Genomic DNA, 25,738 nt, shown 5'->3' with positions numbered 1-25,738 from the left:
TTGTATAGACTATTGAAAGAATTATATTTAAAGAATACTTAATGCAAAAGAATAAGCGAGGCGCTGCATTAGCACTTGATATTTTGCCATCTTCTGTTTGGACGAAGTTCAAATCACACTGGACGCCTGGACAGGCAAAAGCAAATGTTACTAGAAATTGGTGTATTGGTTTGAAGGGATGAGGAGAAAACACCAGGGCAAGAAATTTAGATAAACTCTCATGGAAAATAGGGAAAGGAATGGGAGACTGGAAAACTCTGGTCTGTTTGTCCAGATCACTACACCACAGGTTTGCTATAGATAAGAGTGCCTATTAATAGGCAACACCAATTTTGACCCTCCTCTGCTTTTTGAATTTAAGCCCTGGAGGTTTTCCATGAAGACTTGGACTCCTTTGGAAATTCGGTGGACCTGCATCTATATATAAACCTGCCTTTTGTCACCTCCTATGGTCACTGCCCAAACTTGACCAGAGAAACCATGGGATGTGATAATTTCTGCCCCACTAGTTGGTCAAAAGGACCCTGGCAGACACATTGGAACCAGCCAGGAGATCAAAAGCTCATTTCTTCTGGGACTATTGATCCAACTTTCATTCTGGTATAGCCTGAAATCGAACTGTCTTGTGTGGTTTTTGAAGTGGAGTTGAATGTCTGACTCTGCACTGGAGGTGTTAGCAGTCAGAATGCTGGTTTTTCTTGAAAGGCTCAAGCAGCAGTGCCTCTGCACCGTGTTTCCAGCCAGGATGATCCTCATTATATCTAAAGCTGCAGCGGTGCATAGCAAGGAGCTTGGCACTGTTCCTGCATACTTCTCCAGGCGGAGTGGAGATAAGAATTGGCATCTGAAGTTTCCTCTGCAGGACAACTCTGCACCTTGGACAGTTTGGTCAGGATGCCTAAGTGCAGCATAACTCTATTACACCTCAGGGAGAGCTCTGTCCTGCCTGTTGGAAGGGAAGCAGCCAACCTCCCTGTCCACGACACACTTAATGCTGACCCAAGATAAATTATCAGGGTACATGTGTTCAACTTTGTAAACCCACCACCCCCTCTCTGGGCACTAGCAGTACATCATGGTTTGAGATATGGCCTCCTTTCCTCCTGCAGCTTCTGTTTGGGTTCATATTAGTGGGCTCAGAGTGATTTTGCTTTTTCCAATGAACTGTGTGTACCCTCTGTAGCATTCAGGCTCTGTCAGACTGTCTCCTTTCCTAGTGCACAGCACTGTCTGGGAGTGGAAGAAGTGTCATACTGCAGGGATGAAATGTGCCTTGAGCTATGTTTGTTCTTCTCTTGGGTCTTGCAACAAATACCAGGACTCCAGAGGTGGTGGAGTTTTCACAGGATATCTAAGATTACACTTACCACGAGTGTTTGGTATCTGTGAATCTGCTGTTGTTTCTGGCTTCCTTTTCTGAAGGAGAGAAGATCAAAAAAAGGGGATAAACCCCTTTTTATCTAGAGTCTCCATGTGATGGATATCTTGAATATTATTACTGCTGCACAGTCTGGTGGTGCTGCAGAACACAGGAGAGCCTTTAGTGCTGGACTGTGTTTAGTCTAGGCTCAGCCACAGCCTGACTTCAGAGAGCTAGGACAGATTAAGGCACTGGTGGTAGGAAATAGCAAGGTCAGCATGTTGCTCATCAGTCTGAGCACACGTTAGTCCTGGGCTGTTATTGTTGCTGTGCTTTCCCATCAGTCGTTCCTGTCCCAGAGTTTTAGTGTACAGCTTGTCCTTTTGTTTCCTGCCAGCTCAGGTTGCAGGTGCTCTACAGGTCATGTTTTTCAGGGCTGCAACCCTTCTGTTGTGGCACAGCCAGGATTTGTTGGTCGATTTGTTTGTGCCAAAGCAGGGCAGCGTTACTGCGGTATTTTGACAGATCAGTGCGGCTGGAGAAGGAGACAAGTGAAGATGCTGGGTCATGGCTTTATTTTATGGCCATAAAAATCTGTGGTTTTTCACTACTGCCATCGTGACTGGACTAATTTGATGCTCTAGGGTGTTGTTGATGCCTGGAGTTGTCCCCCTTGGAGACTGTCTGGAAGTTGCAGGGAGATTCTGGAGATAAAATCTACGTGACATTTTTTTGCTGGGTATAAATGCTTTGAAGGGAGCAAGAGGCAACCTTACTTCCATGCTATGATGGTGACAACTCAGCAAAGCAGACAAATCTGGTTTACAGCTTGTGGGGTGGAGAATACATCACCTAGTGCAGTATTTGTTATACCTGTGGCTCTGGAGGCCTCTGGACCCAGCTGGTGCTGGAGTTGCTTTACCCTGAATCCTGATGTTGCTACCCAGATCTGGTGTTATGTTTGGTTTTTAAAATGAGTGAACCAAGCCTTGTTTTCTCTGTCCTGGGATTGTAATTCTCGAAATCAAAACTGCATTTTCCACAAATACATAATCCTTCCTGCCACATCCATTCAGGATAACACCAGGCTGCTTATTCCCTTTGGTTCCTGATATTATCATGTAGAATCAGTGCCGTGTTATTCTTTACCTTGAATATCCCAAGGCAGCAAGCAAGATCTAGGACTTCATTTCCTATTACCCAAAAGATCCCAGAGGAAGCTGCACAGCAGCCGTGCTGCAGTTTTCTGCTCTCTCGGGACTCTTCCCCAGTGCTGCAGCCTAGAGCCAATGCGGCATTTGCTATAATGGGCAGTGACTTTTTGAGATCAGGCAATGCACTGTAGGCTGTACCACTCTCTAAATAATCCTCCACAGTAAAATGTAGAGTCTGAGCAAGAAAACACCTTTACAGATTTTACCTGCAAAAATACAAAGAGGGAATTTGCTCTCAAGTGCACTAGAGGTGTTGGAGTCCCCCGTTTTCCTTTTCCTTCTGTGTTGTACATGCTCACGTATTCTGGGCTAACCCATCTGCAGGAAGATAGCAGGGAGGGATCTGGCAGATAAGTCAACCCTCAAAATGGAGGAGGGGAAGGATATTCCTTATCAATTTTCTCACAGCAGAGATGAACCGAAGCAAATGACACTTGGGGTGAGACGGTGGGGGTTGTATGCCAGGAGTACCTCTTGTTTCTCCTGCCAACTCTTGACCTACAGCTGTGGACACTTGCTAAAAATCTCTGCGACTCAGCAGCTTGGGGCTGCAGCACAGCAGTGAGGGATGCAGGAGCTGTGTGGGCATCAAACTGATTTGTTTCTATGGAAACAAGTAGATTTCACCATGTTGTAGGGGGGTGGGAGGGGAATTATCCCCCTGGGCCTGGTTGTGGCTCTGAGATTGAATTGTTCGCTGCACTGTGATTGTAGAGCAGCAGCCCATGAAGGGATTATCTGTCTGGTCGGTGCTCACAACCAGGGAGGGGAGCCTGTGGGTCCAGTCTGCTCCCATTGCAGGTTTCCTCTGCAGGGGTGACACGTGGCACATCATGTGTGGGTTTCCCAGGGTCACAGCCCTCTGTGATGCTTAAAAGTGAAGAATTTAACCTTGGCCACTGAGTCAGCAAGGAGGCTGCCTTATATACAGGCACCTGTGGCTGTGTGTCCCACCCAGGCTTTATAGTTGGGACGGCGGAGGCGATGAGCTGTGCTCGTGCTGTAGCACACCTAAGCAAGAGCTGAGAACTGTTGGTGGTATTTGCAAGGACTGGGGAAAACAGATCTTCCAGACAGGCCTTGGGTGTTGCTTGCTGATGAAATTACTGTAAGTCCTGTATATATGGGGTGCTGCTTTCAGAATGTTGTAGCACCTAAAGCCCTATGACCGGGGTGATGAATTTTGAAACCTTTTTTTCTAAAATTAAGCTCATGGAACCGAAGAAGGAAACAAAGCATGAATATAAAGCTCAATCAATGGGTTCAAATAAGAACAGTACTTACTAAACCCCATATATTCCCAGTGGTCTGTAGTATTGAGCCTGAGTGGACCCCTTGTGTGAGATCCTAGTGCTGATAGCTCAAAAGGGGGTGACCAACACCTCTGGATTTCAGACTCTTGTGTCTTAAGGGTAATTGCTTATTTAGGCCCCAGCAATGACTCAGAGGGAATGCTTTCTTTCTAGATAGAAAGCAAACAGACCATGGAAAACTGTGAAAAATGGTAATGCCTGTGTGGTTTGAGCCTTCTCCCAAGGTATTCCCTTGTCTGTTCTTGTCTTCCCCTCTTACAAATGTAGCACAGGAGCTGTGTAACCTTCTCTAATGAAGAGAAATTCCTTTTGCTCAATATCTGTCTCTCTTCCCTGTACGCAGAGACTTTATTACACATTATGTAAACTGGGCTGGGGATGGGCTGTAGCTCTATCAGAAATTCTTGCTTTATGCTTTGTAACGCAGCCAGTGAGCTGATCGGATGTGGTGACCCTTGGTTATGGGTTTGCAGGGCTGCATCACGAGAGTGTAGCGAGATCTCTGCATTACTTTTAGGTCATCTAAAAATACATATAGCGCACCTTGAAAGTCAGTCTGCATGCTGCTGTAAGGTCTGTGAAGCACCAAGCTAGGATATTCTGCCTGCCTTGGAATTACTGTAGACTTGCAGCAGCAGAAATCCCTGGGGCAAACTCTTGGCTGTGCCAGTTTACTCTGTGGGCTGGCAGGCCACCAGACCATTGAATAAAAGTGTAATACCTGAAGGGTAAGAATGCCTCTGACCTCCTTGGATGTCTCTCACCCTGTGGAAACAGTATGGCCGTGAAGCTCTGTAGTTCTGCATTAGATTCACTTGTGCACAGAGGCTCCAGTGCAGCCATGACTTGGCATAAAGCATCCAGCTGTCTTCCAGATTTTGATATACCCTGGAGCTGGAGTGGAGTGGGACACAGAAAAATCAGCCTGAAGGATTCAAATAAAAATAAGCAATAGGAAAACTTTAGATCTGCTGCTTCCAGAGTGCAGGAGAGGGGCTGAGTGAGATACAAATAGGGGAGATGTGGGAAGAGTGAGAGGCACTGACTGCAGTGACTCCTGGGGACCAGTCTATGCAGTCAGAGAAGCAGAATTTGGTGCACTCTGGAAGAGATTTAGTGCCCTCTGGGAGGCGGAGGAAGAGAGCTGTTTCCAAGCACGCATTCATGTAAAATTTGCTATGCACTTTTTGCTTTAGCAGTGTTTATAAAGGTTCTGCAGGCTGAAGTCTGAACACAACCACTGCAGCTGAATGTCAGGAAAGGGAAAGAACATTGAACAGGGCCTGTCCCTCTAGTTGTCTGAGCCCCCTCAGCCCAGGCTTAACTCAAACAATGTGTTCTGAGTGGGGGAATCACATCTTTCATTAACACTTTTGATGTTCAAGGCATGTGGGTCTTCCCACAGACTCACAAGGGCACATAAATCTGACTGCATTTTGTTAACAAAAGGCTTTGTGCTGTTCTGTAGGAAAGATTTATGCTCTACCAAAAACTACCAAGAAGGTGGCTCAGGGAACAGTAATGGAGACTGTCACCTCCTCATAATACATCAGTGGCCAGGTAGTTGTGCTGTGTCCCATGGTAGGACAAGCCCTATGGCTGAGATGGAAGCTCATCCAGCTGCTGTCTCTCCATGGCACATCGTTTAGTCCCAAATGTCAGTGAAACAAACCCCACCATTATGCTTGTTCACGAGGAGCTGGATTTGACTTGCCAAAGTTACTGTATGTGGGCTTTCAAACAGCCAGCCATGCAGTTCCTGTGGCGGTGGATTCTTAGAGGGGACAATCTTCTGAAAGGTTTCCTGTCTTCTTGGCAAAGCCTGTGATGTGGGGTCACTATGGTTTTTGAAATATGTTGCCTTTTGCAGTAAATACAGGTTTCTTATGTGGCTTTATTTACTTTATACATTAACTCTGAATACACTATTTTTTTTTTCTTATTTTGAATAAAATGAGAGCACAGAATAGGAAGAAGATGCAGGAGATCTCCAGAACTAAACACATCTGGTCAGTTGTAAAACAGGAACAGGAAACAACAGAAACAATTCTTGCAATGGAAATCAGAATGTCAGTTCCTGGGGCAGGATGTATTTGTGGAAATGTAATACAACCTATTTCTACACTTTTTTCCTTACAGTGAACTAGCGTTGTCACTGTCCTGTCGTGTTTGAAGACTGCGGTGCCTCAGTTGCTGCATAAAACCTTAATAAAGGCCTCTCAGACAGAATACCCCTCATTGCTGGGGACCTGTGCTGGTATCAACTGCAAAGGAACAGAATAACTCAAGGCACAGAGATGACTAAGAGAAGGTGCAAATTTCGGAAGTTGCTTTCTAATTCGTTATCTATCCCCTCTGCATCTTGTTTGCAAATTATCAAGTAGTATGCTATACATGGGTCCAGCCTATACCAGTGTTTGAACTCTGCCCTGTTCAGACAGCACCTGTGAAGTTTGAGACAGTCTCTGGGAGTACAGCAAACTCCCAGATGTGACAAGAGGTCTGCTTGGCCCTCCTTGGCTACTGACCAGATATAACAAGAGGTCTGCTTGGCCCTCCTTGGTTACTGATCTGCAGAAATGGCTAGGTGTTGGCGATGCTGTTCGAGCACCACAACTGCTTAACAAAGCAATTGTAAGCATTCCAAGCTGGCACAATAGTGTTAACCTCCCTTTGCGCTACTGTAAATAGGGACTCAAGGTACAAGGCAGCGGGGAGCATTATCTTTCCTTTTTTTGTTTTACTGACATGCATATTATGATGACACTCATGAAGTATTGCCTGTCTTTATTTTTCACAATTGTATTCCTAAATAATGAATCATTGTGCACAATAATATTGCCAGTATGCTGGAATGTGGTGTACTTACAATAGATCTTTATTTCTGTATGTATCCATTGTGTGACCAGTACTAATTGCACCCTAAGGAATGACATTATTCCAAGTGCTTATGGAATTGTTCTTTCACTATGGGTCAAGGCTAGGTGCTCTGTTGGGCTGTGGAGATTGGTAGATAAATAATGTGAGTCCCCTGGCTTAAACTTCTGTAAGTGGAAGAAAATGTGGCTACCTAGGGATGGGACTTGCCATGTGATGAGTCTGTGGAACTGATGTCCAAGTTCACATGAGGCAGCATGTAGGGAAGATGAAAGCTCAGGGCAGGTTGATGGGTGCTTTTGTAATACACCTCCTTTAAAATGCTTGCTGTTCTTGTTGGCCTGTCTGGCTTTTTGTGTTTGAGAAGCACTTTGGTTCACGGAGGACAAGAGCTCATAAAGGCCATAAAGTCAGCAGGAAAGGGAAGTCTAAATCCATAGTGCAGCCTGCTTGTTAACCTACTGGGTGGTAGAGGAAAGAACAAATTCGTCTGTGTTCTTGCACCATATCAGTTATGGAATTGCTTATGAATGTACCTGCATGTCACTCGAAGGATCAGCCCAGGAATGTGCTCTCAAGGGCAGTTGCTGCCTCAGGCTTCTACCAGAACAGAACTGGATGATGTGTGTTCCAAAGGCTTGAGTTAATGTCGAAGAAGTACAAAGCCACCACCGTTTCTGAGGTGTTTGTTGTAGTAGTCAATAAGATTAATAGTAAATATCTTTAGCTTTGCAGATACTCTGTGGCTAATGTGTTGCACAGGGGTCAGCCTGTGTCTTAAGGATTCATTGGAGTCACGAGCTGGAATAAGTGTTTGAAAACACAGGTGTTGTGCTGAGATGAAGTGCCGTTCGGAGGGGTTTGTGAGCTGTTCATAGGATGCAGCCTGTATGAAGATGTGAATGATCAGTGCAATGATCAGAAGAGTCGTGTCAAAGGTAGCGACACCCCCAGATTGTCTTGGGATCCTTCTGCTGCGTTGTGCTATGGCGAGCTTGATCTGGATGTGTGTGAATGGTGCATGATCCGCTGTAAGACTTGACAGATGAAATGAAGATAGTTCTAAGCTTAAGTAGGAGCAGGTCTGAACTGTGTAACCAGATAGTGAAATCCATAGAGGCAGGAAGTGTAATTGTTGCTGTGTATTGGCATAGTGCTTTGTGCGGCGCAGTTCTGATTGCATTGCTGTCCCTGGGCACCACCAGAATGCAGGAAATAACAAATATTGGATTAAGTAAACAAACAAAAACCAAAGGAGCAGTGTGAAATAGTGGGGGCTGTGTGAGTCTTAATTTTCTGAAACAAATATATTTCAAACTAGGGATTAATCACATCCCTTATTACCCTGTTTGTCTGTATATTTTTAATAAGAAATCAAATTGAAATTAAATGATCAGATGGTGGTGTTCCCTGTTCTGTTCTTTGGAGCTGCTTTTATGTCTTCATAAGCTGCTGGTTTTGCTTTTTAATTGAGGCTTTACCTTCTCTAGTGCATTCTAATCCAAGACTCTCAAAGGACTGACAAACAAACAGCAAGGATGCTGTATTGGTATATCTAGACTAGGCGCAGATTTGTATTTCAAAGCCCTCTATGACTGGCTTTGCAAGCCTTCCAGCCAAAACATAGGCAGTGGCTATGTGTGGTGCAGAGGAGGTGGCCAGCAGAGGTGCTTTTCGACTTGAATTGGATGGCAGGAGGGGATGCATGATGCTCATGCTTGTGGTGGAAGAGGATCCATTGAGAAGCAGTTGAAGTCTGGGCTGATATTTAGTGATGCCAGCAGTATGTAACCTTCCTTCATGGTTAGGAAACCAGTTGCCCTTAGAGAATGTAGGATCATAGAGAGGTTACCTACAAATGCTATATTGCTGGAATTAAATACCATTTAGAGTGCAACTTAAAACAGTGAGCTAACCACTGCTTGCAAAGCACAAAGGGACAGGCTTGCTCATGCAATCACGTTTCTCTTGTGTTTATCAGGTTTGAGAGCATTTACTCTAACGATGCAAGCAAGCCAGGCACTATATGCCCATAATGAGAGCTGAGATGCTAGGGTGTCTGACTTAAATTTAAACTAGTAGGGAAACCCCAAGTCCCCAGTGCTCTGGTTATAAATGTACTGTTGCATGACATCAAGATTTCCTTAATGTGTTTCTGATGTGTTTGGATTTTGTTTTAATATTGCCCTACAGTAGCTGCTAGATTGTTTTCCATCCCTCAAATATTTTTTTTACTATTGCATTACTAATGCAGCTTTCAGGCCAAATCTGTACTTTAATGCAGCTCTGCATACGAAAATAGAAATCAGAGTGGAAGGGATGATGTGCTTGGCTTTGCCCTGAGGTGGCTGTTTGGGAACATGTGTAAGCACTTCAGAAGTGAGCAATGCAAAAATATAACAATAAATGCCTTTTCAGGTCACTTCCTTGCCTGAACTTTTTCATCCTGAGACCCACCAGGATTTACATCCTTACTTCTCTTTGTCTTGGTTCAGAAGAGATGATCTATCACTGGTCAGACCAGTAATTTACTAAGCTCAATGGTATCTCTCTGGCAGTAGTTAAAAGATGTGTGAAATATGTATAAATAAGTCTTCCAATAACCAATGGTTTGGAGAATATAGCTGATCTGAGCCTAGTTATCCAACTGTGATAAAATACCCGAAATTGCATTGCTAGAACTGATCCCTCAGTATATTGATAGGGAATTTTGAGTGTGATATTCTTGCTTAAAAGCATAGGAAATCAAATCCAAAGTTGTGCCGCTTCTGCATGTTAAGAGAACAAATTATTGATTTAGGTGACTAAACTTGGCTAATGGATTTGTTGTTTTGTCTTTCATGAGGATTTAGTATGTTTTCCCTTGGAATATCCCAGGAGATACTTCAGCTAACACAGTAAATGAGCTGGTTTTTAATAATGCTAGAAACCAGATGCTATATAGGATTTCCCTTTGTCCTGAGGTTTTGCTTTAATAGCTATGACAAGGACAGCTGAGGAATCAGAATTTTGGCCAAAGCAGAAAGCTTCAGGAAAACATGGAGCACAAGGTGAGTGGAATCTTGATTCTTAGAGAGCTCAGGCTTTTGTGAATGCAAGTAATGCTTTTCCTGGCATAAAGTAGGATTTGATACTACAAGTTGGAGATCAATAACTAGAATATTGTCTGTGTGCTCAAAGGGGAATCTATAGTAATAAGGTACCATTTTCTTGGGTACAAGAAGTTCAAATCGAGTCAGTGCAGCTCAGATGGATTTTTTAATGCTAAAAACTGATTCTACGTTAAGACTCTTTCTCCTGTTGACCACAGGCATCTATAGGAATGGAGCTGAGACAGCAGAAAGCTGTTGGAATGATGCAATGACTCAGATTCCAGGGTCAATCCCACTGGAATGGAAAAGAACTAGAGCTGCGTTATTTGAAAAAGAAATGAAAGGCAAACCTTGGTTAACTCTCTATACTTCTGAAAAGTCTGAAGTAATGAGAATGGGTTACAGGCTTGTTTTAACTGGTAGAGTTGTACCACAGGCCCCCATTGCTCCAGACTTAGTAATTTACAGGAGATATTTTTATTTGAGGTGTTAGACTGTAGGATGCCTCCTTACTCTGTTCACTTGAAACTCCTCTGCAGTTTCTGATATTATCAAGTTATACTGACAGCCCCACGGATGGAGAATTACTTCTGTAGCTGAGGAAAAGGAAATAAAGAGAAGTAGAAGAACTTGCATGGAATTACACAAGAAATCAGTGGAAACCAGGAGCTGAAATCAAACTTCTCAAGTCCCTGTCTGTGTTTAAAAAAAGCGCTAATTTCTCATTTTGAATTCCTTTCTCAGTGTTAAGCTCACACAGGACTAAGCAAGACACTCAAAATGGAGAGCCCTGCATTTCTCATTCACCAGAATACTTAGTCACTGCTGAATTAGCAGAATTATTCATTGCTGTAGCTGTCAAGGGAGGGAAGGTGGTGTTCTAGAATCCCAGCAATGTAAGTAGGACTTAATTTAACAAAGACAATTATATTGATGCTGTAGGAACTGCGTTTTGAAGCGATGCTTCTCCCACTGGGCAAGGAAGCCATCAGTGGTATTTTCAGAAATGCTCAGTGATCAGCCGAGTGCTTGAAAACCAGGAGTACTTGAAAACCAGGCCACAAACCGGCAAGGTCATGGGTAGATACAGCAAACTCACCTCAATTTGCTCAAAGGACTTGGATTTGGAAAAAGGAAAAGCAAAGGAGAACTTGTGGGCTGTCGCTGCTATGTCAGCGTTTGGAGGAGGAGAGTGAAAGGCTTCCTGCCTTTGAAGTGACTTGAAGTACACGCAGATTCAGGATTGTTGTGAGTATAGAAGGAATCTGTTGCTGCGTTTGCCTTGGCAATACTTTTATCTTGAGTGATTAACCAGGAGAAACCCTGGGTGGAGATGAACCTTTGCTGTTTATTCTTTCAGCTGTATCATATGGTGCTTGCATGCTGGAACAACGTGGTGTCTTCAGAAACCCCAAAGTACAGGGTGTGGGTGATTTTGTTGTAGTTTGGGTGATTGTATTCTGTCAAAAGGAGGCACGCTGCTTTTTGGGATCTGCTTCAACTTATTTTCTTTCTGATGAAAGATGTTATTTTATTCTGAAGTACAGACAGCTGTATTGAATGGACTTGTTAGCTTGGAACTTCAGCTGAACGAGCTGTAGCTGTTGCAGACAGGCTTAGATGTGCTGCATCTGTGGGCTTCTTCAGAACAACACGCTCTTCTCCTGCTTGAGAAGGAGCACTTGGATTTTTGTGCCTTAAGCCTTTTTGCGCCCATGGCTGGGGCTCCCTGTTAGAATTGGTGTAAGCTTGCAGAAGTGGAAAAGCTGTGCAAAGGGAAGGAAACAATCATTCGCTCATCTGAAACTTCCTGGTGCCTTTCAGGGACTTTCTGCCACGTGGATCTGGCATCGTAACCAGGCGCCCGCTCGTCCTGCAGCTGGTGAACTCCAGCACAGGTACGTGAGCCTTCCCCGCATGTCCGCCTGGGTCGCTGTCTCAGTCAGGAACCGTCTGATTTAATCAGTGGTGTTGCTCAGTGTGGAAAAAAGAAATAAGGATTTTCCCCAATAAAAATGACCTGCAGCTGGTTTTCAGTTCTACCTGGTTAACATCTGATGCATTAAGTGTTCAGAAGCAAAATACTTAGCTTTTTTAATTTCTTAGGCAAGGCTCCATGCATACACTTACCACGATTTTCCTTCGCCTGTGCAGCTGTGACTCTTATGAGTAGCTGAGATCTGAAAGCCAGATGGCTGTGCTGATAGTCTAATAGAAATAAGGGGGCAAGATAATTTAATGCACTGAAAACCCAGTGTGAGAGCTTTGGGATCTGGAGAAGACTGGGGATCAGTGGCTGGCCTTGTGGGCAGTTCACTGCTTTTGCTACTTGTGGGATGTTTCTGTTACCATTCCTGTTAATACAAGTTAAGATCTCATCCAGGATTTGGCAAGTCAATGTTTGAAGGTTCTCTTCCTCCCTTGTCAGGTCAACATGATCTGTCCATGTCAGCTTTCTCATCTACAATAAGGAGACAATTTGACTTTTAAGAGGCTTTTAAAATTGAAACAGGATTCTTAGATTGGTTAACCTACTCAAAGACTGGCATGCAAACCCCAACCATCCACCAATTCAAAACCATGTCAGGAGAAGTTGTGGGTTTTGTTTCTCCTTGAGACTCTCTTGAGTCTTTTCTCACTATGTAATAAGACTTATTTACCCCCAAGAACTAAACACCACTGGTCCAGGTTCTCCTGAGTACCGGGGATCTCCCAGTGTCGCTGCTGCAGGCAGGTGCTTGCTAAGTTTGCTTAGGGTCAACAGAAAAGGTCCTGGATTATTACTTGAATGAGGACAAGTGAGGATGCCACCTCTGCTGAGACAGAAGCCGGATTGTGCAGACATTTGGCTCAATTGAGTTCTCTCAGATATTAATCAGGATAATGTGACTGCAGTAACTCCTATGCCAGGGTCCTAGTGGGAAAGGCCCTTGACAGACTTAGTCTGGGGTTATTTTGTTTTGCCTTGGGACAAGTTTTTGTTACACTTTGAGTGTTCTTCTGATTTCATTGACTATTTCTGACTCTGCTTCTTTTTTTTTAAATAGAATATGGCGAGTTCCTACACTGCAAAGGAAAGAAATTCACTGATTTTGAGGAGGTCCGTTTGGAGATTGAGGCTGAAACGGATCGTGTTACTGGCTCCAACAAAGGAATTTCCCCTGTGCCCATCAATCTTAGAGTCTACTCTCCCCATGGTGAGTCCTGCTGCAGCATCTGAGTCAGGAGATAGATGAGGCAATTTGCTGCTTTGTCATGGAGCAAAGACAGAAAACACAGATCACATGGGGTGTGCTTGGTTTTGATTTTAATTTTTGTGCCTTTAGCCATACTGCTAAAATGGGTTTATCCTTGAAAAAGGGTGGTGGGACTGTGCTCCTCAATATGGGGGCTGGTTCTCAATAAGTGGGACCAATACTTCTGACTCTCCAGTCCTTGTGATGATGTGAACAAATGTGCTGTCATCCCTTCCTTTTCAATGTAGCATATGTGGAAGGACTTGGAGAGGACAGTTTCCCTGATCAGTGTGAAAACAAGTAATTTGAAGTGAAGGATGATGAGATCATTGTCAACTAGCAACTAAGTTTTAAGTATAAAAGGAACCATAAGGCTCAATGTGCTTCTATGTGTGCATCTGTTATACCTGTTATATTTTGGAGACGCTAAAGCTGCAGGTGGTACTTAGACCAGAACATTCTTACATCAACACTCCCTTGTGCTATCTCCTGTTTCCCATGTCTAGTCCTGAACCTGACCTTGGTGGATCTACCGGGAATGACAAAAGTCCCAGTAGGGGACCAGCCCCCTGACATCGAGTTTCAGATCAGAGATATGCTCATGCAGTTCGTCACCAAAGAGAATTGCCTCATCCTGGCGGTGTCCCCAGCCAACTCTGATTTGGCCAATTCTGATGCCCTGAAGATTGCAAAGGAGGTGGATCCTCAAGGTAAATCTCTCTTAATTTAGCATGCCATTGTTAGACAGTGGCCTGGGTTTTCTTTTACCCATTTCTGAAGAGGTTAAGAATTTCCTTTCATTTATCCATCTGTGTTCTGCCTGGAGAAAAGCAGTGAAATCTTCACTAAGATCCCTCTCTGTGGTGCAGTGTGTGCATGTTTCAGCAGAATATACCTGAGAACTGAACTCTTATTGTCTCTTGTGCTCTCATGGCCTCTTGAACATGATGAGGACTGTAATGTTTGAGTTCAGGAGCCCTTGAGTAGCCAAGCTGGGCAATCTGTAAGCTCTGTAAACAGAGGAAAATATTATGAGTTGTTTGCTTGATCAAGTATATTTGTGTGGGTGTTTTTTATAGGGCAACGCACTATTGGAGTCATCACTAAGCTGGATCTTATGGATGAAGGAACTGATGCACGAGATGTATTGGAAAATAAATTACTTCCCCTTCGTAGAGGTACGTTTCCTCGTGCTTTGTCCGTGATCTCCGTCCTCTGTTTTCCCTGTGCGAGGTGTCCTGGCCTCATCCCCTTCCTCCAGAGCATCCTCTTCCTGCAGCATCTGCTACAGCTTGTGGTTAAGCCATCTCTGTTCTGAGCTGCAGCTGAGGAAGCTGTGGAACTGGGAGCAGTCACACTGGTACTAGGAACCTTTTTAGGCATTTGTACCTTGATGTGTATGTAGTTCTAGCAGCAGCATAGCCTTATTTTCTTTCCATCTTTTAATAAGGCAAGCTGCCAAAGTAGAACTCCTGTCTAAAAGACCCCCCTCATCTTTTGTGTGGATGTGATTGCCATAGTGCACTGGATTAAATAACTTTGGACTGTGATACATGCTGTCTGTAGCCCTAATGAAGTACCTGTCCTAAGGACTTTAACATAAATGAATGAGACTAGGCTATGCTTTGTGATTGGGGGAACAGTCATAAATAAACTAATTCTTAGCTGCTTAGTGACTTTTGTCCTGCATGCCAAAACATCAAACCTGGGTCATTCGGAAGAAATTCTAATTATAAACTCTTCCAGTTGTTTCTTTGTAATGTGTTGCCACTAGAATTCCTCTTTTGCAGTGTTGCCAGCTGGTAACTTATTGTTCTGAGTCCTGTTGACATTCTCATCCTCGCAACCATCTGATCTCTAACCCCGCTCTTACAGGTTACATTGGTGTAGTGAACAGAAGTCAGAAGGACATTGATGGCAAGAAGGACATTCAGCAGGCACTGGCTGCAGAGAGAAAGTTCTTTCTCTCCCACCCAGCCTACAGACACATGGCTGATCGCATGGGAACCCCCTACCTGCAGAAAGTATTGAACCAGGTACTGTCAACAGTTAAAATCTGCTGCCCATGACACTGCAAGAGTGGCTGTCCTGGTCTTCAGGTCTTTTTGGAGATGGAAGAATACAGGAAAAGCTAAAACTTGTGGTCAAGAAACTGATTGAATACTTTAAAACTGTTTTGCTGCAGTGAGACTTGTGAAGATTGATGGACTCTTCCTCCTCTGTGTCACAAAACACATTTTGGTGCCAAGTCCCATGAAGCGTGCCTGACTTGTATAATACTGATACAGTGAAAGACATTAAGGCCAGTAGTGGAGCTTACACACCAAAGGCAGAGCACTGCTTTATCCTCTCAGTGACACTGCTGCAAAATCAATAGTTGGTTTGTGGCATTTATACTATCAGAATGCAAGGTTAAGCTAAAAGATACCTTCTAAACTTCTGGTGGTCTCTGTACCTAACACTAAGCTGCAAAGATTGGTTAAAATGTGATGCTGGTAGTTGTTTTCCTGTCTATTAAGACTGTTTTATCTCTTGTCTTATACAGCAGCAACTTATTGTTGCTTCCATCTCTGCTCCCTTGAAATTCTCAAGTGAAGAATGGCTTTGTCCTTTTTCTTCCTTATTTAAATAGTAATCTTTAAACTGAAGATTTCTATAGCTGTTCTCTGGAAATCCTCTTATTAGAGCCTCATCAGTGGTTTTGGCTCCTTCCACCTTGCTTTGTCAACCTTGTTGTTGAAAAAGGGCTTAACCAGCACCTTGGGTGTCAATGGTGTGCTAATCTGAAGACTGAATGGCCTTTACCCTGGTGTAATAGCAAATGCTAATACTTGTATGTGAAGCTTATTCTTGGGCTGGAGACAGCAGGCTTGTATGAATGGCAGTTTTGTACCAGATTAGAAGGTAAAATGAAGGTCAAGAATAGAGGGGTGCAGTAGATAGGAGCTGGGGAGGTAGGATGCACCCAGCTCATAACTGGTATCTGTCCTGGGACAGACTTTTTATTAGGACCACTCAGAAGGATTGATCACAGAAGAGAGGAGCATTCCTCTTTATTTTGTGGTGTGGAGGAAACACTCTTCCCAGTAACCAACTAGATGCTTATTATCATCTTAAACCTTCTTGTGCAGCAATTGACCAACCACATTCGTGACACCCTGCCTGGGCTGCGGAACAAGCTCCAAAGCCAGCTTCTCTCCATCGAGAAGGAGGTGGAGGAGTACAAGAGCTTTCGTCCTGATGACCCTGCTCGCAAAACCAAAGCTCTGCTTCAGTAAGTGGCCTCAGCCGCATGTCATGCCCTGGAGTTGACTGCTCAGCCATGACTCCTGCTTCATGCCTTTTTGTTTTCTGTCAGGATGGTCCAGCAGTTTGCTGTGGACTTTGAGAAACGCATTGAAGGCTCTGGAGACCAAATTGATACCTATGAGCTGTCAGGAGGAGCCAGGATTAACCGCATCTTCCATGAGCGTTTCCCCTTTGAACTGGTGAAGGTACTGCTGAGATCCGCTTTGTCTTCTTGCTTGTTGTCTGTTACCTCTTCTCTCTCCTTACTCCTCTTGGTATCTTTCCATCATCTATCTTTTCCTCTGACTAGTTTGTTACATGTTTTTTCTTTTATCACAGAATCACACCTTTTTACTTATTTTGTCTCTCTTATTGGAGCCTTCCCATAGTACTGCCCTTTCCCTCAGTCCTTGTCCTTTTGACAGCTTAAATTTCTCTTAGCTAAATGACAGTATTTCTATGGCATAATTCCTAAATGCTAAATTAAATGTGCAAAATAACTTGTCCAGGATGTGTGCATTGGCAATAGGAGCTTTATGGCAGGACTCTGTATGCAACACTTGGGCTAACATCTCATGATAGTGCCGGCATGGGGCCTTTTCTCTGTAAAACATGCTCTTGTGTGTCCTGGGGTTGTGCAAATAAAGTATCTGACAGTTTCTAATAAAATCCTTTCTTGGTGCAGATGGAGTTTGATGAGAAGGAGCTGCGGCGGGAGATTAGCTATGCCATCAAGAACATCCATGGTATCAGGCACGTATCTCACGCTAGGCAGACCATTGGCTTCGTAACCTTGTAAATACCTTTAGACCTTCCGAATGGAGTTGAAGACTTCAGAGGTACGGTAGGTCAGCCAAAGGGGAGGGTTGACCACACTGGTGGCTTGAATCTGGGAGCAGGGACAATAATCCAAGCCAGTTTTCTCTTCCCGTGTGAGAGTCACAGAAGCCTGAAAGGTAAAACTACCTTGGTGACTAGACATTCTCTCCCTCGTTCTTGTGTCTTGGCAAAAGAAAGGATAGAAAGAAGGATGCAAGCCCATACTACTCCTTCATTTAGCTACAACTAAAATGCTAGCTTTCACTTTCTGCCTCCATACTAACCAACCATTAGTTGTTCAAAACAGCTGTTGGTGCTGAGCACCTCTTCCTGTAGAGATCTGAGGGAGCCTTGGGGTGCCCATCACCAGGATCAGTGTCCTCAGGGTGCAGTGAGCAAATGTTAGTGTTCCCCCCAGCAGAGGTTCACTGTAATTGCAGCCCCGAGACCCAAGTCATGCTGCTTCTGGGAAGGTGAGCAGGTCCTGGTGCCCATCAAAGCCCTTTCTGCACACTGGGATGTGAACAAATACTGGCCTAGATGTATTTTGATTCCTTTCTTTTGCTCAGTCACTAGCTGAGCTTGACAAAGGGGTATCAAATGTTAGTGTCCTAATCATTGTGAGAATATTTTAGAAAAGGCCTCCCACCTCCTGCACAACTCTAAGGTCAGCCCCTGCCCCGCTTAGGTCTAGTGGTTGAGGTGAAATGGAGGCCTGGCCATGGACATCCAGCTGGGATCCACTTTGTCCTCAGCACCTCCTTCCTGGAAGGTGCCAAGTGTCCCCCATTTCTATGGACTCCAGTCACGGTCTGTCCAGGGGACGTGACGCCCCCCATCCCCATGTGCCGGGTTTCAGTGATGGTGACACCTGCTCCAGGATGTGTGTATAACGCTGTGACATTCTCCTTGCCCCTTCTCCCCCTCCTGCCTTGTTTTATCCCCACCCTGGGTGTTTAGAACCGGTCTCTTCACACCCGACATGGCCTTTGAGACCATTGTGAAAAAGCAGGTGAAGAAGATTAAAGAACCGTGCCTGAAATGCGTGGACATGGTCATTTCGGAGTTAATCAATACCGTTAGACAGTGCACCAAGAAGGTAACCAGAGGTGGCATGGAGCTGGCACCTTCCACCCGCTCGCTGGCTGCAGCGCAGCATTGTGACCTGGGCAGGGACTTTGCCTGCAGCCACACTCGGTGTTTCTCACACCTCCTCAGCATGACTAGACCTGAGCGGTACCAGCCTGGGGCCATCCAGCCAACAAGCCAAACAGGAAGGGAATTGCAGTGGGACATGAGCTGTGGCCCTGCTCCCTGAATGTTTTAGAGATGAGGGGTGCTGGAGATGTCCCTGCCACCCCTCTGCCTGTAGCACGACTCCTGATTCCTTCTAAAACCTAGAGCATTTCTTACACAGCCACATTTTACCTCAAATTTAATATACGGGTTTATTTTCTAAGTGAGAAACTGGGTTTTAAATTTTGTCCCCTCTGTTCTTGTAGAAGTGAGAGGGTTAATTCCAAATTCACCTTTGGGCGCTTCTGGGGGTGTGTATGAACTTCAGAGGCTGCAGCAGTTATAGCTGTGGGCTGTATTGCAAGGAGATGTTCCTGTGGTGTTTGGCTTGTTTCTGGTTGGCTTGGTCAATACCCTGTTCTGGAGGAGCAGGACATGGCTGAGAAGAAGCAAGTTAGAAACGTCCCTCAACCTCTGGGTCCTCCCCCTCTCTGAGAGAGGGGTTCAGGTTTTGCCCTTTGGGGTCCATACTGGTATTTGTTGTGGAGGGAACTTGCCTTGATTCTGCCCTTTGGGTACAGCAGATTTTGTTTCTGGGGTTGGGGTTGAAAGACAGCAAGAAAAGGTGACTTGTGCTGTTCCTCTCAGCCGTGGCTTGCTGCTTCAGGCAGGGCTGGGTGCTGGTGAAAGACACCTTGGTTAGGATGGTGGGATGGGTGCTGGAGACTGGAATCACCACTGGCTCTTCAGGTGCAGGTAAATGGGCATTGAAGGTGGTGTTTGGAGAGTCTGATGCCCTGTCTCTGCAAGGGTGGGGAGAGGTGCCCAAGTGGTGACACTTGCCATCGCTTGCAGAAAAGCCTAATCCTTGGGGCCAAGAGCCTCTGTGGAAGAGCTCAGACATGCAGACACCTGCTTTGCCCCCCAGGACAGACTGGGAAAGCAAAGTGGATGCAGTGAGAGGTTGCTCAGGTTTCTAGAGTGCTGGAGGAGCTTCCTTTTTCTGTCCTGCTGTCCTCTCTTGGGCTGTGACTGTGGGGAGCACCCAGAAAATTGCCATTAGAGCCTGGGGACAGGTAAGCACAGGCCCTCGGGCTGCCAAGTATCCAGAGTTGCCTGCTAACTGGATCAGAAGGGCCCTTGTTTTTCATGCCCTCTGAAGCTTCTCTTGATTTGTTCTCCATCCTTCAGTTGCTATTCAAAAATCTTCATTCATTCTTTCTTTTTGCATTGTTCCTTCCATTTCCCACTTCTTTCTTCATTGTTTCTTTTTGCTTTGTCTTCTACTGGCAATTTCAGAGTAGACATCTGTTCTGACAGTGGCAAGTTCAAGTGATCAGGTGGTGGGTTCAGCAGGGTGGGAAATAAGGAGGATGAGGGGAAACATTACACATTTAGGATTAAAGCATTCCATTTTAACTTAGGTCCTACTGCTCTGAACCTGATGGTTGACTTCAGTGCTAGTTGTTCTGTGTGTGCTCTAATAGCCATGGTCACAATTTTGTATGTAATAAATTGTCATTTGGGTGATACTTGAGTACTGGAAGGGACTGATTTATTCTATTTGTGCAGGGCCACCCAAGTCTGGGGAAAGAGTGTGTGTTGAGTTTAGCAGGGCAGCTGCATTAGTAGGAAACTTATGCTGAGCAATAGGATGTGAATTTAACTCTGGAAGTGCCCTTGCTTTACTTCAAAGGGACATTGTTGGCACCTTGAGAGAGACCCTTGGGTGAAGCTGAATCCTGTAACATATTGCAACTCTTTGCTGCTTAAAAGGCAGATTAGTTTTAGGTCCTATGAGGTGTTGAAGAGTGTTTAATACTGGTGTTGCTTGAGGTCGTGCAGGTGTTATCCGTGGAGATGTGAAAGGGGAGATCTGGCTTAAATGAGGCAGTGGTTGTTTTTAGCTAGACCTGCCAAAACAGAATGCAAGTGACAGACCTTAGCAAGTCATAGCTTGGCTCTGTTCAGGCTTCCTGCAGCTGGAATAAGGAAAACCTGAAGGGGAGATAACCGTGGTGGGAAGGAAAGGGGAATGCTGAGACAAAGGGAAATGAGATGTGATGAGCCTCTAAGAAGAGGCAATGGCTCACTGTGGCAAGCAGCTTTGTCTAAAAATCCAAATAAGTTTGCTTTTGGGAAGAGATCACTTGATCCCGGGGGGGTTCCATCCATTCATCTTGCTCTCGACAGCTCACCATTTCACTGGCCAAGCTGCTCCTACCTCATTGCCCTTTGCTGCTTCCATTTGCCTGTAGACTCTCCTGATACTTGGCAGTGCACAGGCCCCATAGCAATGCTCACCTGGTTCAGTAAACTAATGGAATGAACCAAAAATCTCACTTCTCATTTTGCCTTGTGTTTTCTCTCTTTTCCCCTTTTCCTTCCTTCTCTTTCCTCCTCCTTCCTGCTCTTTCTCTGCTTCGCTTCCTCCTTCCTCGTTGCTTCCTCCCACCCTGCCCTGCCATGCAGAACGGGTCTCTTCACGCCTGACCTCGCTTTTGAAGCCATAGTGAAAAAGCAGGTGCAGAAGTTGAAGGAGCCGAGTCTGAAGTGTGTGGATATGGTAGTGAGTGAGCTCACATCCACCATCAGAAAGTGTAGCGAAAAGGTAAAGAAACAAACAAACAAACAAAAATTGCCAAGAAAGGTCAACGCCCGCCCCCTTCCCACACACGCCAGGAACTTCAGCAAACATAGCGAGACAAAATGGATATAAAGATGTCAAAAGGAGAGCAGCAACCTGCAGGTGTAAGGGCAGTTCAAAAGCAGGCCCAGAGAAGTGGGTGTCAGCTGATGGGCTCTTTAGCTGAGAAGTGAGCTGGGATCCAGTGGATTACTCTAGCGTATGCTATTCCTCTGGCTCAGTGGCATTCACCTTGGTGTGGATCAAACCCTTTGCAAGCCCTGTTTGCTGCACCACTGCCTGTGCATTTTGTAACTTCTTACTACTTCTTTTCTGAGACTGCCTTAAAAATCTAGGTGTACTAGAAACATTTTAAAAGCCAGAAAAAGACCTTTCATCCCCGCAGCATGAGTGGTCTGCAGGTTTCATCTTGTCTGCAGAGCTGTGTTGAGCAGTAGCACGTACAAAACAACAGTTGATTAAAAGTTTAGAGGTGCAAGATGTTCTGCAAGAAATATTCAGTCAACAGAAGGTTGCTGTCCCAGGAAGCATGGGGAAGAGCTTTAGCAGGCATTACACCCTCTGCATCATTCTCCTGCTGATCTCTTGCTCCATGGATGATGCTCAGTGGGGAAACAGTGTGGATGCTTCCCTGTATGCTGTGAACCCCAGGCTGGTTTCCCCAGGAGGGGGCACCATATGCCCCTTCAAAAAAAAAAAAAGGCAAATGTGGCAATTAGTGTTAAACTTCCCAGCGACAGGCCAGAAACGTGTCTGTGGCTCAGCAGAAGTGTGCTGCGGAAACTGAGTTGGAAAGGGCTGTTTCATGAGTTTTTAGGACTTGAAAATTACAATTCCCTTCTTCCAGGGTTACAGCCAGACTCGCCAACATATACACCTCAAATGGGAAGGAATGGAAGATAAGAACTGATATGGGTTAAGAATGAAGGCAAAGAGCTGAGTAAGGTCTGGTTGCTGTAGGAATGCAGAGCTGACCTCTGCCTGTGTCCAGGGAACATCTTTGACATGCCCCCAGCTTGGCCTAAGCTATTTCTTGCAGAGTCCTGCTGTTGCCAGGTGTAGTGAGGCACAGGAACTCCTGTCCAGCCTATTTCTCCTGTGGGTTTTTATTTCAATTGCTTACACTGTTCTGTGTCTGGCTGGAGATGTCTGCTCTGGGTAGGGAGGGAGAAGGATCATGAAAACCCCAAGGGTGACGAGTTCCAGTTTCTCTTTGACCGTGTCATTAGAGTGGCTGGATACCCATTTGCTCTGTGGATCTTAATCCGTGATATGGTGGAGGACCCCATGAGGATGCAACAGAGAGAACCCTGTAGGGGAGGTGATAGTAGCAGTGGCACTTCAGGAGACTAATGACTACAGTAAAAGTTGGAGAGGCCAGGGAGGCACATGTTAGGGATATGAAATAACTGTCTGAATGAAAATATGTAGCAATAGTGCTGGAAAATAAAAGGAAAGCTTTAGTAATGTATAAAGTCAAGGGTCTACATGTAGTGAGAAGGTTACTGTTGTCTGTATCTCCCTCTGAAAGAGCAGAAGGTGACTGCTGTGGGCCAGTTTAGCATAGCAGCCAGCCTAGTATGGGTTTTGATGGTGTAAGGTAGTTACAGCACAGCGGCATTTGTTAATTTGCAATACTTATCTTGCATGTTATATAGCCTTAACTGCTTGATGTGGACAAGAGCATGTGCTATTAGGGGAGGCATCTGGAAAAGGCTACTTTGGGACTGATGCTAATTGTAAGGTAATACCCAGCCCGCTGGTGTGGACTGATGCTGCCATTCAGATGACAAAACCAAACCTTTAAACTCACTAGAAGTCCTGCAAAGCTTCTTGAAAGGAAGATTGCACGGGCTAACACCTCTTGAATTAGCTGAACAGTCCTGTAGCCTTTGTTTGTTGCTGTCCTGGATTATTGTGCGTTACTGTCTGTGTGCTGTCACAATTATTTCGTTTCACCCCAGATGGTGAAGAAATCTTTATGCAGTTGATAAAGCTGCATAGATGGAATAATATGAGACTACCAATAAAGAACACAGAAGGCGGCAAACCCATCTGTTGTCTACAGAAATACAGATTTCCTCTACGAAAAGAGACTTGTAGTTGACTATCTCTTCACTGTTAGACAAAGTTGAGGGCTGAAGAGAAGGTGGCCATTTACAGCTGTCCTCTGACTGCCCTGATTCTGAGCTGCTTCCAGTTGGGTAAATGAAGAGTAGCTCCAAAATGAACAGAAAGCTGGTGTAAACTCTTACATTTAGGAGGATAATGCTCTAGCTAGTGGTTTTCCAAAAGGAGGAACCTTCTGTGCCAGACTGCACTGCAGCATCTCACAAGTGCAGGGCGGTCTTGCAAGTCAGCAACACTCCAGCTAAAGGTTGATCTTCGGTGTGCTGGCAAGGACTCCTGGAATCTGCAAAGAGGGGAACTAAGGGAACATTGGGATAAATTGGTTTTCAAAGAGGGCTGTAAGCTTATGTTTTGATTAAACAGGCAAATGCAGCTAAAACAGGATTGAAAACCCACTTGAGCCGGGATGTGATCCCAGGCTGACAGACTTAACCCCTCGAAGGGTCGCCTGCTCTCCTGTCTTTCAGAGTCATGGCATTTCTGGGTGCTGTTTGTACTGCTGGTGATAACTCCTTGCCCCTCTATGCCCTGTTGCATGTCCCCTGGTGGTGTGACATCCCATGGCTTGTTTGTCTCCTCTTTCCTCTCCCACCCTTGCTTCCCTGTGCATGCTTGGGCTTGGAAGCTCCTGCATGGGGACCGATGGTGCCAATTTATTTTTGCACAAGATTGTTGCTGAATGACCTGGGTTCTGAAGAAACCACAACTTGTTTTGCACTTTCTGTGCACTTGTGCTGGTTGGGAGTGGGGTGGTGGTGGGAAGGTTTGATGTGTTTGTGTTTTGTTTTGTTTTTATTTTGAAGTGAAGAAGCTGAGACTTGCTTAGAGGTTTTCCAGCTTCCTGTTTTTCTGTTTGACATAACTTGCCCGTCTATCCTTTGCCAACCCCCAAAGGAAACAGGAAGCTTTGCCTGTGTGTCTCTGAAGCAACCAGCTGCCTGAACCGTAAAGATCATGGAGAACATCCAGTTTGTGCTTTCAAGACAAGGTGGTGGTGGGGAGCACTAATTCCACTTGTTTTTTCCTGCCTCTGCAGGGTCATTGGCATTCAAAACAAATGACACATTTGAAAATAGTCAGTGTCAAAGCTAGTCCTCAGTTTCAGTTCTAGCCTATTGCAACTTGCTTGACTGCAAGGGTGCTGAGAGGGCTTGGGATGTTTTGTAGTCAGGTGTTGGGAATACTGTTGCTGGTTAGTGTGGGATCTGGCTTCTAGTAGTGATGCTGCACGCTTTGAGACAGTTCCTTCTAGCATGTTATAGTGAATTATGTATGCAGAACAAAAGGCCGAACAGTTTAAGGTGTAGCTCTCATGTAAATTGGAAGAACAAAGCAAATGCAGTACAGATCATAGGCAAATTTTTTATACACCCCCTTGAGGGGTTATAAAAGACTAATATTAGGAAATGCTGTTTGACATTATAGTCAAATTAGAGGTAATGTTACACAAAAAAAAAGGGGGGGTGATTTCAAGGTCAAGTGAGGAAGAAAGGGCTGGATCCTGGGTCTGGAGGGCTAATCTAACTCAACTGAGCTGGGCCTGACCTGAGAAGTGTATGGTTACTGCTGCTGAAATCACTGGAGGGTTATGAATCCAGGCAAGCAGGTGGGTGCTGTGTGAAACCCAGAGGGCTTGGAGTGCTGATTTTTGGAAGTATTCCTCAAGTATGAGCTCTGTAGCTATTCTTCTTTTGAACCACAGCTAGTAAAGTCCTTCTACTTCTCTGTCCAGGCAGGAAAAGAGTCCATCCTCAGTAACATGGCAAAAGTGATGGGTGATGTCAATACAGACTTCAGCCATGTAATCTTGGGCCAGCACAGGTAGAGAGTAGGTGGAAGGAACTGAATGCCTTAAAAACATGTACCCTTGAGTTGATCAGATCCCCTGTCTCTGCTTGCAGATGTTGATGGAGAGTGCCAGATGCTTTCACTCAGTGCCTCAGCAAATGGGAACTGAATCTTCACTTCCCAGGGAAATTTGCCATAGGATTTAGCAGGTTGTAGCAACAGGCTCTTTACCTGCTTAGCCTACTATGAGATGCTGAAAATCGAGAGAAATTGTTCACTTTAATGGGAAAAACCCAATAAGCAGTGGGGTTGTCAAGAACCTCATGCCAGGAAGAACGTGGTAGGTTTAGAGCAGGTCTCTGGGGCAGAAATGTTGCTGCAAGACTGAAAATGGCTTTTCTCTGATGCCCAAAGAAAGAGGGAACAAACTTTGCCCCCAGTGCACCTGCAGGAACCTGGAAAAAATCTGTCTGCAAGTCCAGCTTTCTAGAACTTCCCTTGAAAATATAATTGCAGGATGGATGTATGCATGTGTACGTGGGGGCTGCTCCCCCTTCATGCCTCCCCTTCCCATGTGCACGTGTTTTCTCTCTGTCCTGCAGCTCAGCCAGTACCCTCATCTACGTGAGGAGATGGAGAGGATTGTTACTACTCACATCCGTGAAAGAGAAGGCAGGACCAAAGATCAGGTAGGGGATTGGGAGTGTGTGTAAGAGGGGAGATGGGGTGGGGGACACC

At 45.1% G+C, this 25,738-nt stretch overlaps 1 protein-coding gene across 7 annotated transcripts in view; it reads left to right on the top strand.

Annotated features, from left to right (window-relative positions):
- The window catches only part of DNM1 (dynamin 1), a gene marked incomplete at both ends in the record, with an annotated part of 61,526 nt that overhangs the window by 9,880 nt on the left and 25,908 nt on the right, over positions 1–25,738 (top strand). For 6 of the 7 annotated variants that reach the window (XM_080356045.1, XM_080356044.1, XM_080356043.1 and 3 more), the window contains 10 exons: positions 11,681–11,754; positions 12,904–13,053; positions 13,599–13,802; positions 14,172–14,270; positions 14,968–15,128; positions 16,224–16,366; positions 16,451–16,586; positions 17,066–17,133; positions 18,160–18,298; positions 25,603–25,689. In XM_080356045.1, the coding sequence (XP_080212171.1) occupies positions 11,681–11,754; positions 12,904–13,053; positions 13,599–13,802; positions 14,172–14,270; positions 14,968–15,128; positions 16,224–16,366; positions 16,451–16,586; positions 17,066–17,133; positions 18,160–18,298; positions 25,603–25,689 (1,261 nt within the window). Of the gene's footprint in view, positions 1–11,680; positions 11,755–12,903; positions 13,054–13,598; positions 13,803–14,171; positions 14,271–14,967; positions 15,129–16,223; positions 16,367–16,450; positions 16,587–17,065; positions 17,134–18,159; positions 18,299–20,907; positions 21,047–25,602; positions 25,690–25,738 lie in introns of all 7 variants that reach the window. The other variant, XM_080356047.1, reaches the window with a different exon arrangement.

Source organism: Nesoenas mayeri, assembly GCF_963082525.1.
Source record: "Nesoenas mayeri genome assembly, chromosome: 18".
Taxonomy (NCBI): Eukaryota; Metazoa; Chordata; class Aves; order Columbiformes; family Columbidae; genus Nesoenas; species Nesoenas mayeri.
The sequence above is the reverse complement of the archived record's forward strand: the minus strand, read 5'-3'. Positions and strand labels throughout refer to the sequence as shown.